The sequence below is a fragment of the Sceloporus occidentalis genome, unplaced genomic scaffold (assembly GCF_023333645.1).
Source record: "Sceloporus occidentalis isolate IW3139 unplaced genomic scaffold, rSceOcc1.0.p SCAF_1, whole genome shotgun sequence".
NCBI classification, from domain to species: domain Eukaryota; kingdom Metazoa; phylum Chordata; class Lepidosauria; order Squamata; family Phrynosomatidae; genus Sceloporus; species Sceloporus occidentalis.
The window spans coordinates 4732011-4748777 of record NW_028316981.1 but is presented as its reverse complement, the minus strand read 5'-3'; the positions used below and the strand labels follow the sequence as shown (position 1 = coordinate 4748777).

Below are 16767 nucleotides of genomic sequence, written 5' to 3'. Positions count from 1 at the left end.
TTTTAAAAAATAGGGAGGTAGGGATGAATTCATCTGGAATAAAGTGGCAGGGAGCTTCAGGAGCCCAAAGGTGGGGGCTAAGGGCAAATGCACCCTGGCCAAAAATAATAAAAAAAATGAATAGGCACACACAAAGGACTGAGTAGCAAGTTTATCCATAGGATTAATAATATGATAATGGCATAACAATATGCCCAGTCCTTCCCACCCCCACCTTCCAAGTATCAATTCCCCAGAGCAATGCACATAATTCATTTTAAAACTCAAAAAAGAAAAGAAAAAACCCTAAAAGGCTGTTTTTAAAATACCGCCCTGTTCTGCCTCAGGAGGACCAGCTGCTCAAAGAGCTCATCGGACAAGGAGTGTCTCTTGACAGTCATGACTTTGCCGCCTGTGCTGAAGAGCTGTTCGATGGCTGCACTCGAAGGCATCCCGGTGTTGTACTGCAGGAAACTCTGCATGACACGGGGAAAGGCATGGAGCAAGGACACCTCTCTGCTGGGGGACTTCAGGTACCTTGCCACTTCCTCGTCCACAGAGTCCTCATTGGCCGACTTCTTGCCCTGGGGCTGGATGTTGAAGAAGTCCTCTTCCAAAATGACTTCTTCTGGATCTTTCTCCAAAGATGATTCCCTGGCCTCTTCAACTGTGCCCTTTATCTCAGCTTTCAACAAGGCTTCCATCATGTACCTGTTAGGACAGCAGATTTGGCAACACAAATTAGGAAACAATGGAAATTCCTTCCCCTCCCTTCCATGCAGTTTCTGGAATGAATTGCTATCAGAATGTAGTGAAAGCCATTCTCCTTGAGAGCCAAACTGGCATATGTGGGCCTAGATCTGGGGAAAATCCTGACCCTGCCTCCCTGTGGGCCACATTGGTGTGACTGAGTGAACCGGAAGGGATGTCATTTGATTTCCAATTGCCATTTTCACCTAGCCTTTGGTCCAAAACAAGACTTCTGGAGAGGTTAAGAATGCTAAATCACCACAACCTGGGGTGGCTTGATAGCAATTGGAGTCATTTCCAGGCAACCCCTCTCCGATCCAAATGGGAGAGCTTTGGGCCCATAAAAGCACAGTAGAATAGCCACATGCCACCACACTTTGCCCCTTCCTGGTCTATAGAATTTCTTCAATTTTTTTTCTTAGAAGAACGTAAAGTGAAAAAAGATTCTTTTGTTAAGAGAATTGGTGCACTGCTGTCTGATGGTACACGAGAATTGCTGGAACCTCTGGCTGAGAGGTACTGCGTCATCCTGGGCCAGCACCCTGTGGCTCCACAATAACATAATAATAAATGCCATGAAGCAAGTGGTTGCATATTCTTGGAGGTGAAAGGGTGGTATCCTAAGCAAGGCTGCACAGCTTCTAAACAGCTAAGACAGATGGGCTGTGAAAGCCCACAAGTGCTGTCAAGGAGGTTCCAGAATGAGGCCCTCAGGGTTGGATGGGGAGGTAGAGTCATGGCTGTGCAATAGGAAAAGGCACAGCTGTGCCATTTGTTATGCAGTGGTGCAATCCAGTTCTGCAGCATAATGACAAGAATGTCAATTTAAGCTATACAAATTATAGTGGTAAAAGGTCTAGAAGCTATGCCCTATGAGGAGCAACTTAGGGTTTAGCTTGGGAAGAGAAGGTAAAGAGGTGAAAAGTCATTTGGGTTAGAGCAAGGTTTAAACAAGCAAACCTGCCTCATGGCCCACTTTTCTGTGACCCACCTGAGGGGCTCCTCCTTCTTGCCTTACCTATTTGCCTGGGCGTTCTGGGCTGATTCCAACCAGTCTACTTTGAAGCGAGGGTGCAGGCAGGCCGCCAGCAGAAGTTTCTTGTCCTCCCAGATATGTGCAAATCGTTGTCGGAGGGCTTTCCGTACCCCCTTCAAGAGGGGAAGACAGTAGGTGTATCTGCCAGACTCCTTCTCCAAGCCCTGGAGCTTGCGGTCCAGGTTGTAGAGAGTGGGAAGCAGGTACCCCATGAACATGCCACTGTCCTGCTGCAAGATGTCAAGGGCTTGGGCCAGTGGCCCCATGACCTCTGTGTATTCCTGCAGAGCCAAAGCCTCGGCTGGTGTGATTCTCTCCAGCGAACACTGGTCCATGATGGCTTCCAGTTTCAGTGGCACACTCGAGAGGAGCTCACTTAGCTGCTTCAGGGCCTCAAAAGTGGAGTGCCACCGAGTCTTGTCTGGCACCATCAGATACACCCCGTATTGCTTGTGGATGTACTCCGCCACCTGTTCCGACTGCTCTTGCCTGGCCCATAGCTTGCTGCATTTTCCCATCAAGGAACAAAAATGTTTCCTGAAAGGACCCAGAGGACTATTTGGGGAGGACTCAGCAACTATAGCTTGGACCTCTTGGGTGGCCACTAGATTGAGGGTGTGGCTTGCACACTGCTGGTGAGGTGGCAAGCCAAAATCTTCTGAGTCCCCTGCTTCTTCTTTTGCCTTGTTCCCCAGGTTCAGCATCTCAGAGATGGGTACAAACTCCACCTCTGTCTCCTCCTCCTCATCGGTATCTTTGTCATCACAGTGATGGTTGTCATCATCATTGTTGTCGTCATCATCATCGTCACTGTCATCATTGTCATCTGTACTTGTGTCTGCTGCATCTGCTGGTTCCTTGGCCTCAAAAAACCGAAATGCCTTTACAAAGTTGAAGCCATTGTCTGTGGTGGTGCACACGACTTTGCCATGGATCTTGTATTCTGCGTAAACTTTGCACAACGTTTTCTCGAGAGATTTGTAGGTGTGACGCCCTTTCAGTCGCTTGCAGGCCAAGGCCCCAAACTCACGCTCCAGAGTCGTTGAGCTGATCCAGTGGGCTGTGACCCCCAGGAAACGCCTCTTGCCATACGCCCAGCAATCAGCAGTGGTTGCCACATATTCCACAGCCCCCAGCCTCCTCAAGAGTCTTTCCCGCATACTAGCCACTCTCTTCTCGATGCTGTCCCTCAGTGTCTTGGAGCACATGATGGTGAGGCACTTTGGCAGACCGAGGCGGACCAGCCCGACAAAGGATGGCCGGTCCACAGTGTGAAGTGGCAAGGTCTCGTCCACAATGAAATCCATGATTTTCCGGTCAAGAATCTTCTGGGTGATCTGCTCTTTGCCTGATCCCCACCTCTCAAGGGTGGCCTGCTGCTGCTGCTGTTGCTTCAACATCTTAATTGAAGGCGGGTCATCGTCATCATCCAACAGCTCTTCAAAAAACCCACGCTTCTTCCCCTTTCCTGCATTTTCAGCTGCTCCCAGTTTTTCGGGGTGTGCTTTCTATGGAAGAATGAGGGGGAAAAGGTATTAATTGTAGGGGAGAAAAGGAGATGGTCCTTGCAACTAATATTGAGACCAACATATCTAGTTAACAAATGCAGTCACTGGAAACATACACAACAATCCTTCATTCTTCACTTACGAGGACTGGTATGTCTAACACTCACCTCCAAATGTTTCCTCAAGTTAGTGGCTGAGTTAACCGCTGAGCTCACATTTTTGATCACTGGCAGGCAGTAGTTGCATTGCATCAACACGCTTCCCCCTTTCTGGCGCACAAAGGTAAATGCTTTCTCTAAGCCAGCAAAGGGGTCCTGTTGGCGTGAAGCTGGGGTGCTCGATGGTGTCTCCGTCTCCTCCTCATGCGCAGAGCCTTCATGTGGTTGCGTCTCAACAGTCTGCGACTCGCCACTGTGGATTATTGGTGGGATCCTAGCCTCTGGTTGGCTGGTACCTGCCTCGGCAGAAGCGTCGGAATTGGTCTCTGCAGTAAAAGAAATGAGGGTTGCAATTTTAAAATTACGACACTGGTATGGCTTCGTATAGTATCTTGGTCTTTTTAATATCTAATCCAAAAATTGACAAATTGCAGCTGGTGGGATACGTATGACCCCGATTCCATTTTTGTGTCCCCTCAAGCCCCCATTACTCTCCCAAATTAAAAAACTGGCACAATTTTCATTTAATTCTGCCCCAAACCACAGAAAACCTGCCAACACATGAAACCATGCAAAATTACTCTCATCCTGGTAATCTGTACAGTGGTACCCCGGGATACGAATTACCCGGGGTACGAATTTTTCGGGATACGAATAAATCCCATAGGGATTTATTGTTTCGGGTTACGAAGGTTTTTTCGGGTTACGAAAAAACCCCGGCGCTGTTTTAAATGGAGCCGCGGCAGAGCCGCGGCTTTTTTTCCATTAGCGCCTATGGCAATTCGGCTTACGAAGGTTTTTCGGGTTACGAAATTAGCCGCGGAACGAATTAATTTCGTAACCCGGGGGACCACTGTACTATCCCCCTTATGCCTCTGTGTTCCTCTACAGCCCTTTGCAAAATAGGGATAGGAAGTAGCGAGTACATTTCTATACTGCTTATCAGTGAACTAAGCACTCTCTAAGTGGTTTACAATATGTAAGCCAATTGCCTCCAATAAACTGGGTTACTCATTTTACCAACCTACAAAAGGATGGAAGGCTGAGTCAACCTTTGAGCTCGCCTCTAGGATCGAACTAACAACGTTGTGGCTGCAGTACTGGCATTTCACCAGGGCACCACCAGGGGTCCTTAAAAGTGATGTGTAGTCACTGCTGTACAGGAAAACAGAGATATTGAGCTTTGCTGTGTGTGTGTGTGTGTGTGTGTGTGTGTGTGTGTGTGTGTGTGTATGTCTGGGGGCATGTGGGGGGTTAGGGTAAAACTGTGCCCCAGGTTCCAAACAGTTGATCCCCAATCTAAACAGCCTTAACAATTGTAATTAAGAAATTAGGATTATTTATTAAAGCTCTTTTTGATCAAGGTGAGAATCATGCAGACTTCCAGAAGATATTGGACTGCAGCTCCCAGCATTCCTTACCTTTAGATATGTAGCTTGGGATGCTGGGAATTACAGTGAAACCACATCTGAAGGTGCTACACATTCCCTTCAATTTTAATTAACTCCCCCGCCCCTTTTTTTTTTCACTTAGTGGATCCAAAGTTCTTCAGAAAACCAAATTATTATTATTAATTTAGACTAATTTGGTTTTAAAGTTAATATGTACTGCACACTCATATACTGGAAACCATCCAAGAATGTTTTCACACTCTAACACAGCTACTCCTCTCAAACTGGCTACCAATATGTTGTTATTAATCATTGACAACTGCAAAAGAATCAATGAATGCTTGGTACCAGCTTCCAGCCTTTCCTTCTTCCAGCTTAAAAACAAAACAAATAACCCTGTGAGGATCCAAGATTTGGGTCTGTCCAGGATATTTTTCCGCCTAAAGCCAAGCAACAAATGGTCCCCCCACCTACAAATTTTGGAAAACAGATTTTAACCTGAGGAAAGCGCTGGCTCCTTCTCTGTGCCTGAGCATGGTTCCTGCTGCTGGGCAGCTGGGGTTGTGGGTGGCTGCTCTGCTTCTTCTTCATTCATAGAGTCCTCCCGTGACTGGGCTTCGGCAAGGTTTGGTGACTCAGTGGTCTGTGCTCCTCCTGGGGTGGCCCTCTTCATCTGGCCAGCAAGCCCCTCGGCAGCAACATCTGCAGCAACTGCAGCGGCCGCAGCAAGGCCTATGGGAAAGAGAGAGGCGGGCACTGCAACTAAGGAATTACATTGCTGGCATAGCTTCTCCCTGGCATTCCTTGCTTTCTTAATACCCCAATCAGAAGTTGCTCAAGGTTACCCATTGGTTTTTCTTGACTGAACAGGTATTTGAACCCTGGTCTCGAGAACCTCAGGGTGCATCTACAATGCAGAATTAATTCAGTTTGACACCACTTTGTCATGGCTCAACACTATGGAATTCTGGGAACTGTAACTGTGTGAGGTATTAGTCACAGAGTTCTGGTCCCACAACATATTATAAATCCAGGAATCTATAGGATGGAGCCATAACAGTTAAAGTGGTGTCAAACTTCATTAAGTCTGCAGTGTGGCAGGAACTTCTGTATAAAGCAGTTTTCTATGTCTATAATACCCAAAAGATACTAAATCCTGTCTGATTTTGGAAGCTAAGCAGGGTCAGCCCTGGTTAGCAGTTGGAGGGGAGACCACCAAAAAAGACCCAAGTGCTATAGGCTAATTTTCAGAGGAAAGAATTGTCAAAACCACCTCTGAGGATTCCTTGCCTAAGAAAATGCTTTAAAATTCATGGGATCTCAGTACGTGGGCAGGCAACTTAAAGGTGTGCACGAATACACACACACACACAAACCAGTAATATCAAAAATAGTGCAAATTGTGCCCCCACCCACCCCCAAGACAGCGAAGATTTTAACCTGTAAGGCCACGCTTCTTTGCCTTTTTTAAACTTCTGATTACTCTCAGCATCCCAGGGTGTGCTCTCTGAGGAGGAAGAAGAGAAAAACATTAATCCAAGAGGGGAGGGGAAATCTTGCTGACAAGCATTGCACAATCTGAAACATAAAATAGACAAACGTGTTTTAAATCATGACTGCTTCTCAGAGGGACAAAATGTAAAGTATTTAAATCATATTTTAAATCACTAGTAAGTAAGATTCTATTTTATCATCATTATTAAAAGGAAAAGTACACTGCTGTTATTCTTAATACCTATTCAGAAATGTAGGTATCGGCAGAACATAGGTACATGCATTTATTCAGAACTGTTGTCAGATTTATTTTAAATCCACTTCAAAGGGGATCTCTTGCATTCTCCGCCTCCTTGTTCAGATCTACCACACCTCCCCCAATTCTCTCTCCACTGACCTTTTCTACTTTTGCATTTTGACGGAAACAAAGGTGTATGTGTATGTGTATATGACAGAGAGAGAGAGAGCTTCATGTAGACAACCTCCAGAATAGGAGTGATGAGATTTACCTCTTATCGATATAAACTACCATTAACATATTCAGAGATCATAATTTTGTTAACTGTCATCAAGTTCACTTCAGATTAAGGGAACCCTATGATCCCATTCGGATCCATCAGCCTCCTGGGGCGGACTATCCTAATCTGACCCCCACCCCTGCAGAAGTTTCAAGTCCCAGTGTGTTTAAACCTGACCAGATAATGGGGTTGATAAGCTCAGGTCTTGCAAACTCAAGGCAGATGTGGTTCCTTTAATTGAGTATATCCACCTGTAATGTTGTCTTCCTCTTTTCCTACTGCCTTCTACCTTGCCAAGCATTACTGTCTTTTCCAACAAGCCCTGTCTTCTCTTGGTATGTCCAAAATACGGCAGCCTCAGTTTAATCATCTTGGCTTCCATGAAAGTTCAGGCTTGATTTGGTCCCAGACCCATTTATTCGTCTTTTTTTGGCCGTTCAATGGTAGCACCATGGTGGGAGATGACAATTAGATAACTATATATAGCTACATTAGATTACAGATAGATACAGACATCAGATAATATTTAATTAGTAGTATTAATGACATTCTTTGAAATATGCTGTTTTTACTGTTTTAAGAAAAAACTAATGTCAATTTCAAAAATTCTAATTTAACTGTTTAAAAAATCTGATGCAAATAAATAAAAACTAAAACACAAACTACTATGTTAATCTACCCTGGCAGCAACCTCAATTAAAATTCGGTCAAGATAGTCATCAGACGTAATCCTTCATTTCTTTCTATGTTACGCTTTCCAGTGTGGAAAAAAGCCCATTTATAAAACAAACAAGTTTTAAACTATGTGTTGGGGGTTTGGGTGGTTTTTTTTTTTTTTTTTTTTGCATTAATGCTTTAATTAAAAAAAAAAGAATGCTGACTATTGCATGAATACCATGCAACATTATTTTATGTATTAGAAAGCTTGGTCAAGCATGTTTTAATGCTTTCTAACATTAACAATCCAAAGTTATTAAGCTTTGAGATGCTTTACACCTTTCAATAAAATTTTGGGAATTATATTGGCAAGTTGGCTGCCTATACACAGGTCTATAGGACTGCACTAGTATAGGACTCAATCACAAAATTAAGTAGCAAAATGCAGTTCAGATGGTATGGCCACTAGCTTAAATAATAATTATTTTAAAATGTTTTAAAATGCAAGTTGTTTTGGTTAACTTTATGTCAACTGAAGGATTTGTTTCTGAAATGCTTTTCTTGCACTATAAAATAAAGTGATTAAAAAGAAGCAACTGACACTGGATCCTGGTTTAACCATGAACAGTTAAAGTTAAAATGTCTGAATTCAGTCACTGTTGTTCCAGTAAGGTTGGAAAAAAGAAATATTAGCCAGACTATAATGTGTGTGTGTTTTCACGCGTGCGCACACACACACACATATATATATACACACATGTGTTACTATGTGCCTTCAAGTCATTTCCAACTTATGGTGACCCTGTCATGGGGCATTCTTGGCAAGATTTGTTCAGAGCAGGTTTACCACTGCCTTCCCCTGAGGCTGAGAGAGTGTAACTTACCCAGGGTCACCCAGTCGGTTTCCACAGCTGAGCAGAGAATCAAACCCTTATCTCCAGAGTGAAAGTCCAACGCTCAAACCACTATGCCACGCTATTCCTCATAAATGCCTCATTGATCTATCTATCTACCTATCTGAATAAACAATTAAAAAAACAGAATTTTTTCTTAAAAAATGACTTGGTTTAAAACAAGGTTTAAACCAGTCAACACTGATTTCCAAAGACAGGTGTGACTTAAACTCACCTCCAAATGTTTCCTCAAGTTAGATGAGGAGTTGATGGCTGAGCTCAAATGTTTTATCGCTGGCAAGCAGCAGTTGCATTGCACAACTAAGTTTTTCCCCTTCTGCCGCACAAAAGTGAAGACTTTCTCAAAGCCAGCCCATGGTACTTGCTGCCGCCCCCCCAGGGTGGCTGACTCCTGCTCCATGTCCTCCTCATCGGTGGAATCCTCATGGGGCGGCACCTCGGGGGCCACTGGTGAGGCAGTGCCAGGTGTGACCGGCGGGATCCGAGTCTCCAAGTGGCTGGTGCTGGCCTCAGCTGCAGCAGTGGCAGTAGCACTGTCTACAAAAAGAGGAAGGAGCAGGGTGGTAGTAAAATTACCATACTGGCAATTTAGCGTCTCTCAGTATCTTCCATCTTTCTCCACATTCCCCTCTAACATCTAAATTAGCTTGAGAGGTGACATGATTGCCAATTGTAGAGATCTGAAGGGATGTCACACAGAAGATGGAGCTGGTTTGTTTTCTGCTGCTCCAAAAGAATAAGGCTGCATCTGTGCTGCACAACTGATGCAGTTTGACACCACTTTAACTGCCATGGCTCAATGCTATGGAATTGTAGGATTTGTAGAGGCACCGGAGCATTCTGACACACTGCAGAAATAATCCAGTTTTAAATTACAGTACTTTAATTGTTATGACTCAATGCTTTGGAATTCTGGGAATTTTAGTTTTATGAGACATTTAGTCTTCTTTGTCAGAGAGCGCTGGTGCCACAACAAACTACAATTCCCAGAATTCAATAGCAATGAGCCCTGACAGATGAAGTGGTGTCAAACTACACTCATCCCTCCATATTTACAGCTTTGACTTCTGCGGATTTGATTATTTACAGATTTTATTAATATGTTCTCTCTAGGAATCTCTAGATCCTCCAGGGCAACTCTATGGTCAACTCTAACCAAAAGTTCCACTAAAAGACCTGGATATTCCTAGAGGGAACACTCTGCTAGGCATGTGTAGCTCCTCCAGCGCAATTCTATAATCAATGTGTGGCAGATGCTGGCTAAAGAGTTGCACTGGAGGACCTAGAAATTCCTAGAGAGGTGTTCTCTCAGGTAAAACCAGTGTTTTTGCTATTTGCGGGTTTTGCACTTTCATGTGCTGATTCAGGTGAAAATGGGCTTGAAAACAGTTTAATAGCATCAATAGTTAATTAATAGTAATAGTTAATTAGTCAGTAGTAAAACAATAACCTCCTGTATGTTTCTATACAAAAGGCACCAAATCCTAACTGATCTTGGAAGCTCAGCAGGGTCAGCTGTGGATAGAAGACTGCCAACAAATAGCAGTTGCTGTAGTTTCTATTTCAGAGGAAGGAACTAACAAATCCACCTCTCCCTATCCTTTGCCTAAGAAAAGCCTGTGAGATTTACAGTGTTGCTGTAAGGCAACAGGCAAATTGAAAGCACACACACAGAGACTTTTACTGATATATGTGCTTTTACTGTGCTTATTTACACAAGCTACCTTGAACCTAGGTAAAACGGTGTGATATATCTAAATAACGAACAATAGCAACATCCTTCTCAGAAGTAAGTGGAGGGACAATTTTCATCCAAAGTAATGACAATATTTCAGACAGTCTGGGGCTCAGGAGTGACTTGGGGGCTGCTTAAAAATAAATGAAGGCCAAACACAGATGACATTTATGCAGGTTCTGACCTAAATGCTTGTTAAATACCTATGATCTAAATGTTCAAAAATAAAATTTTAAAAAGTCATCCTACTTAAATTATGCCTTCCTAAATTACAACAGTAACAAGATGTGGTGACATTTATATGGGAAATGGGTTAACAACAAATAATAACTCATTGTTTCTAACAGTGTAGTGTGATAACAATCTTATTCTAAAAGTTCATTAAATTATCTCAAAAATGCTACAAGTACAGCATGGAAAGTCTCCTTGGCTACATAGGCCTTTGGTCTAATCCTGCTGGGCTGTTTTTGATTATGTGGAGGGAATGGGCAACTGTTGTTTTTCATCACCATGGACCAAGCTAGCTAAAGAGTCAATGTTTCACTTCTAGCTGATTTTTGTCTGCTGTTTCCCACTCTTTTTTCAGCGGGGGATGACTGGGAGACATAAACTGCTGTATTTGTAGCATTTTGAGATAATTTAATGAGCTTTTAGAATGATAAGACTGTTATCACACTACACTGTTATAGTGTCATTATTCCACTTTAACAGCCATGGCAACGTCTTGTGGAATTCTGGGGTTTGTAGTCTACTGAGGCCCAAGAGATCTCTGGCAGAGAATTCTAAATAATGTATTTCTTCCACAGAGAGAGCCAATGTAGTGGTTTGAGTGCTGGACTACAACTCTGGAGACCAGGGTTCGAATTCCCACTCAGCATGGAAACCCAGAGTGACCTTAGATGAGGCACACTCTCTCAGCCTCAAAGGAAGGCAAAGGAAAGCCCTTCTGAACTAATCTTGCCAAGAAAACCCTGTGATAGGTTTGCCTTAGGGTTGTCGCAAATCAGAAATGATTTGAAGGCACATGACAATAACATCCTCAGAACCGCAGGTTATCATAGGATGTTGCCATGGCAATTATAGTGGAATGACAGTACTTTAACAGTGTAGTACGATAATCACTTAAGAAATGGAAGGGGCCACAAGGGCCCTCTACTCCAACCCACTGCCATGCAGGAATACACACCTAAAGCAATTTTCAGATCTTTTACAAGCAAAAGATAATTGCAAAACAGATACTTTAAAAAAATTGTGGTAGGTTTGGGGAGCATTGGGAGCCACATGTGGCCCATGGGAATATTTTCCCCACTCTGTTATATGGCAAACAAGGGGCCTTACCCAGAGAAGCAAGACTGCTACAGCTCCACAGTTCGCCTCTGTAATCTCGGCCTGCTGAGCCCTCTGCCCTGGATCGAATAGCACCAAGTCCTGCTCCATGGAAGGCAGTGAAATGCACAGCCATCTCCTCAAAGGACTCTATACCCTGAAAGAAACCATAAACACAGTACATTAGCAGACAACACAGCAGTACCAAAAGGAAGAAGGGGTGAGATAGCTGCAGGTTCTCCTTCGGGATCTTGCGCCCCTCTGAGAAAATACCTCTGTCCCTAGCAAAACTCCTTGGTCTGAAATTGGGCAGCTTTCCAGCAAAGAAATGGAAAGTTGCAGGAGGTCAGACTTCTTCTCCTGTTCCCTTATCTGTTGGAGTTCCCCAGGGCTCTGTTCTGGGTCCCCTTCTGTTTTCTCTCTACACACTGTCCTTAGGAAAACTCATTAGCTCTTTTGGTTTTTCCTACCATCTGTATGCCAATGACACCCAGTTGTATCTTTCCACCCCTAACCTTTCTCCAAGGCTTGAACAGCAAGTTCCGTCTTGTCTCACAGTGGATGCGCCATTGGTGTTTGAAGCTCAACATGTCCAAGACGGAGCTTCTTGTCTTTCCTCCTAAGTCCACCCTTCAACACTCCTTTTCTGTCTCTGTGGACAACATTTCTATTCAACCAGTCCAGCAAGCCTGCAGTCTTGGTTTTATCTTTGACTCTTCTGTCGTGTATCCCTCAGATCCAGACCACAGCCAAGGCTTGTAGATTCTTTTTATACTATATTGCCAAAATCCGACCATATCTCTCTGCCTCTACTGCCAAGATCCTGGTCCATGCCCTAGTGATCTCACGACTTGATTACTGTAACGTCCTCCTGGCTGGGCTTCCTCTTTCTCACCTCTGTCCTTTAATCTCTGTCCAGCATTCAGCTGCACGCATTATCACTTCCACCCACCGCTCTGACCACATTTCTCCCGTGTTGGCATCCCTTCACTGGTTCCCCCTCCCTTTTCGCATTCAGTATAAGCTCCTATTGTTGACGTTTAAAGCTCTCCATGGGCTGGCCCCTCCTTACTTATCAGACCTTATTTCTCCTCACCTTCCCACTAGGGCCCTCCGTTCTGGTAGTCAAGGTTTGCTGTCTCAGCCCAGGATTTCCTCTGCCCCATCCCAGATTCGCCCCTTTTCACTTGCTGCCCCTCACTCCTGGAACCTTCTTCCCCCACAAGCAAGAGCCATCACTTCTTTAACCAGCTTCAAACCGGAGTTGAAAACCATCCTGTTCAGGGAAGCCTTCCCAGGCATTGCATAATTGTCACTTACTATTTGATGTTATTTTGGTGCCTGTTTATCGAACCATTTCCTGTATTGCTATGTACTGTATATGTATTATCCTATTTGAGAGTATGTATTTTCCCTGGAAGAAGATTAACCATCCATTATGAAGCCAAGCCCTCCCTCCAGTCCATCTGCCTTGGTCCAGGCCTCGGAGGTAGAGAGGAACTGCTGGACCTCTTACCCTTTCCCTCCACCTTTCCCTTCTCCTTCTGTGTCATGTCTTTTTAGATTGTAAGCCCGAGGGCAGGGAACCGTCTAATTAAAAAGATTGTATGTACAGCACTGTGTAAACTTACAGCGCTTTATAAATAAAGGTTAATAAGAATAATAAGAATAATAAGAGCAAATCTCTTTCCAGCCAAGGAGACTTGCTAAGAACAGAGGTCTTTTAGATCCAAGGAGACCTGGAAAAGACAGATATTTTGGCCTTCATAAGAATCTGGCCTTTTCATTTCCTTGAGAGAAATCAATCTTTTTCCATTTCACTTCTGAACATAGATCAGAGTACAAGCTTGGATTTATATAGTGAGAATCTACAGAAACAAAACTCTGTGTATTACGTTTGAAAGGCTACCAAGAACAGCTCCTCCAAGTCAGGCTCAATTGGCATAATTTACATTACTCAGAATATCCTTATTCAGAGCGGAATGGGAACAACAAAGTAATCTCTGGTTTTCAAGCACATTTGTAAAAGCAAGACCATAGGCTTCCCTATATAGCCCCTTACCCAGTGCGGTGGTGCCTCCATCGCTCTCTCGCACACTTGTCCCAAACAAGTCTTGTCTGATTCAGGGAAGGAATCCACAGTCAACTCTGATGAACTGAAACAGGAATGAGGAGCTCAGGCAAGAAAAGGGAGGAAGAGGGATTAGCAACAGGGAAGAAACAGGACAAGTAAAGATAATGAACAACTTTTCTCAAGATCCTTGGAACTGTATCTCCTTCTAAACTTATTTGACTGTCCAAACCCTGCAACATATTCATGGCTGGGGCTTAGGCACTGAAGGTGAGAATTCAAGTCTGACATTGGAAAAAGGTGTCTCAGGCTTCCTCCTAGATGTTCCCTGATCCTGATGCCTTCCATTGTCCAGCCTGGGAGTTTACATGCCTGCAAAAGCTACTCCTGTTTTGCTCAGAGGGTAGGGCTTATGGCTCAAGAAGGAGTCGCTAAACAAGCAAAAATGCATAGTATTACAGTATCACTCTTTTACTATATAATAATGCTAACAACAATAATATGCATCCGAGGAAGTAGACTGAAGTCTATGAAAGTTCATGCTGCCAACTTCTTTATTTCAGTTAATCTCAAAGGTGCTACAGGGTAGCACTCTCTATGTACCGATTCTACAGACTAACATGGCTCTATCTTTGAACTCTAGCAACAATAATACCAAATATACTCGTCAATAAGTTGAAAAAATTAAGCCCAAAAATGGCCTCCAAAAACCTAGGTAGACGTGTATATGGGTTAATACAGTAATACAGTACTTCTCTGTGAGCCTTGGTAAAGCTGTGGAGAACGGAGGAAGGAGAGAGAGGAGAGAAATCAGAGGTCTGTGTCCCCCTTTTTGGAAGCCATCTGCTTTGGGGAAAGTTGTGGGGAAGGAAGGGAAATCGGAGGTCTATGTCCCCTTTTTTGCAAGCCATCAGACTTGGGGAAAGTTGTGGGGAAGGGAGGGAAATTGGAGGTTTGTGTCCACATTTTGCATGCCCAGACTATGGCCCTTGGGAGAGGTCCAGAGACGGAGAAGGAGGGAGTGAAGTGGTGTTTCCCTCCTCTGTTTAGATCCTTTGTTACAAGCCCCAGGGTTTGACCCTCGACTTATCCATAGGTCATATCAAAATCTAAACCCTAAAACCTGCCCTCGACTTATACATGAGGTCAACATATACATGAGCATTTGCGGTGATGCTCTTTTTCAATAATAAGAGACGGGGTCCTCCCAGGCAGTGGAACTCAACTTTTGTTGTTAATTTGCCAAAAAATTTCAGAAAGACATTTGGCAACTGATTGGTTTTTGAAGAAGGGACTTTTAACCTGGACAGGGAGGGAATGCTTCAAAGGTATAGCCGTGTTAGTCTGTAAAATCAGTATGTAAAGGGATCTTGTAGCACCCTTGAGACCAACTTCTTTATTTCAGATAGTTTAAAAGGTGCTACGTTATTTCCTTACAGGAGGGAATGCTGTCCTTTGTTTCCTTTTACTTCTTAAACTAGAATCATATAATCTTATAGTTGGAAGGCACCCCAGGGGCAGTCCAGTCCAGCTCCCTGCCATGCAGGAATACACAACTAAAGCATTCCTGAAGAACAGTTATCCAACTCCTGTATACAGACTGCCAAAGACAGAGAATCCCACCACTCTCTGAGGCAGGCTATCCTACTATCAAAGAGCTCTTACAGCAAATAACTTTCCCCCAATATTCTCTTTACCTGCTTTTAATTAGCCTGTTGCTCCAATACAACTTGCTTCATGGTGCTTTACAGTACTGTGTTGTTATTTGCTCCTGTTTATTTATTTCTTATTCAAGTAGTGAGCTGTTTTGGGAGAACGGTGGGATAGAAATTAAAATAAAGAAACAGAAACACAGCATTGGAAAGGTTCTCAAAAGCTCATCAAGTTCAACCTCCTCCCAGGAGAGAAAGCCACAACTGTATAAAAGTTCCTTTACTATCTATCTATATATACATACACATACACACACATATATCATTTTTATTGGCATGCTAATTGAATAGCTAGATAAAATTATTTTAGATAAAAATGATATACATCTGTATTGCACAAAACCTAAAATTGACAGTACGCTAACTAAACAGCTAGGTAAAAATGATTCTAGACAAAAATGGTGTGTGTGTGTGTGTCTATCTATCTACCTATCTCTCTCTCTCTCTCTGTGTATTACACAAAAACTCAGATTGACAGCACCCTAGCTGAATACCTAGGGGAAAATGGCTGCAGATAAAAATGATCCTTATTTATATCTATCTATATATTATATGGCAGAAATGCTAAAACGTAGAGGGAAAAATGATTGCAGATAAAAATTATATACAGGTATACACACAAATATATATATATATATATATACACACACACACACACACATATGCTGCACAAAAGCTAAAACTGACAGCAAGCTAATTGTATAGCTAGTTTACAAACTGATTTCAAAACAACAACCAACTCCAGACAACAGAACTTTTCTATGGAAGAAGACACTATATATATATAGTCCCAGCAAAGGGCTTCTGGAGGGGAAGAGGGAAACCTCTAGCTCTCCTGGGCAGGGAAAAGGGGTGCAGGGGAACCCCAATGCACCCTTTTTTGGGTATGGAAACGCCCTCCCCTTGCCCAGATGAAGCTGCCTCCCTCTTTTTCTATTTCTTCTATTCCGCCCCCCTCTCCACAACTTGGTACGCTCCAAGCTCCCTTTTAGTCCCATTGGGAACTTACCACTTGGCCCTCTTGCGGGGGGGAGGGAGAGGGGCAAAAAAAGTCCGTGATCCCAAGCAGTAGGGAAAGATCCTCCAGGCCTCTTCGTAGGGAGGGGCGGAGGAGAAGGCGGGACAGGAAGCCAGGCTTCTCCCTGCCCCTCTAGCCCTCAGGAACTCTTGGTTTTTGGCGGAAGTCAGCAACTTCGCTGCCGCTCTAGCAATCCCGACTCTCTCATTTTAACCCTTCAATGGCTCCCTAAATATAAATAAACACACACACACACACACACACACACACACACACACACACAACTTTGGTCCTTTGAAAATAATAATAATAATAATAATAATAATAACAACTATTAATTAGATGTATTATCAATATATTATTATTATTATTATTATTATTATTATTATAATATACCGCCTTCCCAAAGGATCAAGGCGGTTTACAAAATTACATAAGCAAATACGTAAAATGCATAAACAATGTACATAAGCAAATACATTAAAAATGCCTAAACGATG

At 43.4% G+C, this 16767-nt stretch overlaps 1 protein-coding gene across 7 annotated transcripts; it reads right to left on the bottom strand.

Annotated features, from left to right (window-relative positions):
• Positions 1-142: 142 nt before the first annotated feature.
• LOC149320441 (uncharacterized) lies at positions 143-16366 on the bottom strand. 7 transcript variants are annotated; one of them, XM_089500483.1, is made up of 10 exons: positions 16259-16366; positions 15235-15339; positions 13529-13641; positions 11479-11623; positions 8620-8942; positions 6263-6329; positions 5321-5554; positions 3441-3757; positions 1748-3273; positions 143-690 (listed from the first exon to the last, which is right to left on the bottom strand). In XM_089500483.1, the coding sequence occupies exons 3-10, from the start codon at positions 13547-13549 to the stop codon at positions 300-302; spliced, it is 3024 nt and encodes a 1007-aa protein (XP_089356609.1). In that variant the 5' UTR covers positions 13550-13641; positions 15235-15339; positions 16259-16366; the 3' UTR covers positions 143-299. The 7 variants fall into 7 exon arrangements, with proteins under 7 accessions (XP_089356609.1, XP_089356616.1, XP_089356601.1 ...); XM_089500490.1 differs by having other exon boundaries at positions 13529-13622; XM_089500475.1 differs by having other exon boundaries at positions 13529-15339.
• Between the last annotated feature and the right edge of the window lie 401 nt (positions 16367-16767).

Bases quoted from the DNA above. Each gene is read 5' to 3' on its own strand.
- LOC149320441 (XM_089500475.1), bottom strand. From the start codon at position 13,549: ATGGAGGCACCACCGCACTGG. The intron at 6,330-8,619 runs GTGAGTTTAAGT...CTTCCTCCTCAG, and splicing joins ACTTGAGGAAACATTTGGAG to AGAGCACACCCTGGGATGCT. The intron at 5,555-6,262 runs GTTAAAATCTTC...TCTTTCCCATAG, and splicing joins AAAGAAGCGTGGCCTTACAG to GCCTTGCTGCGGCCGCTGCA.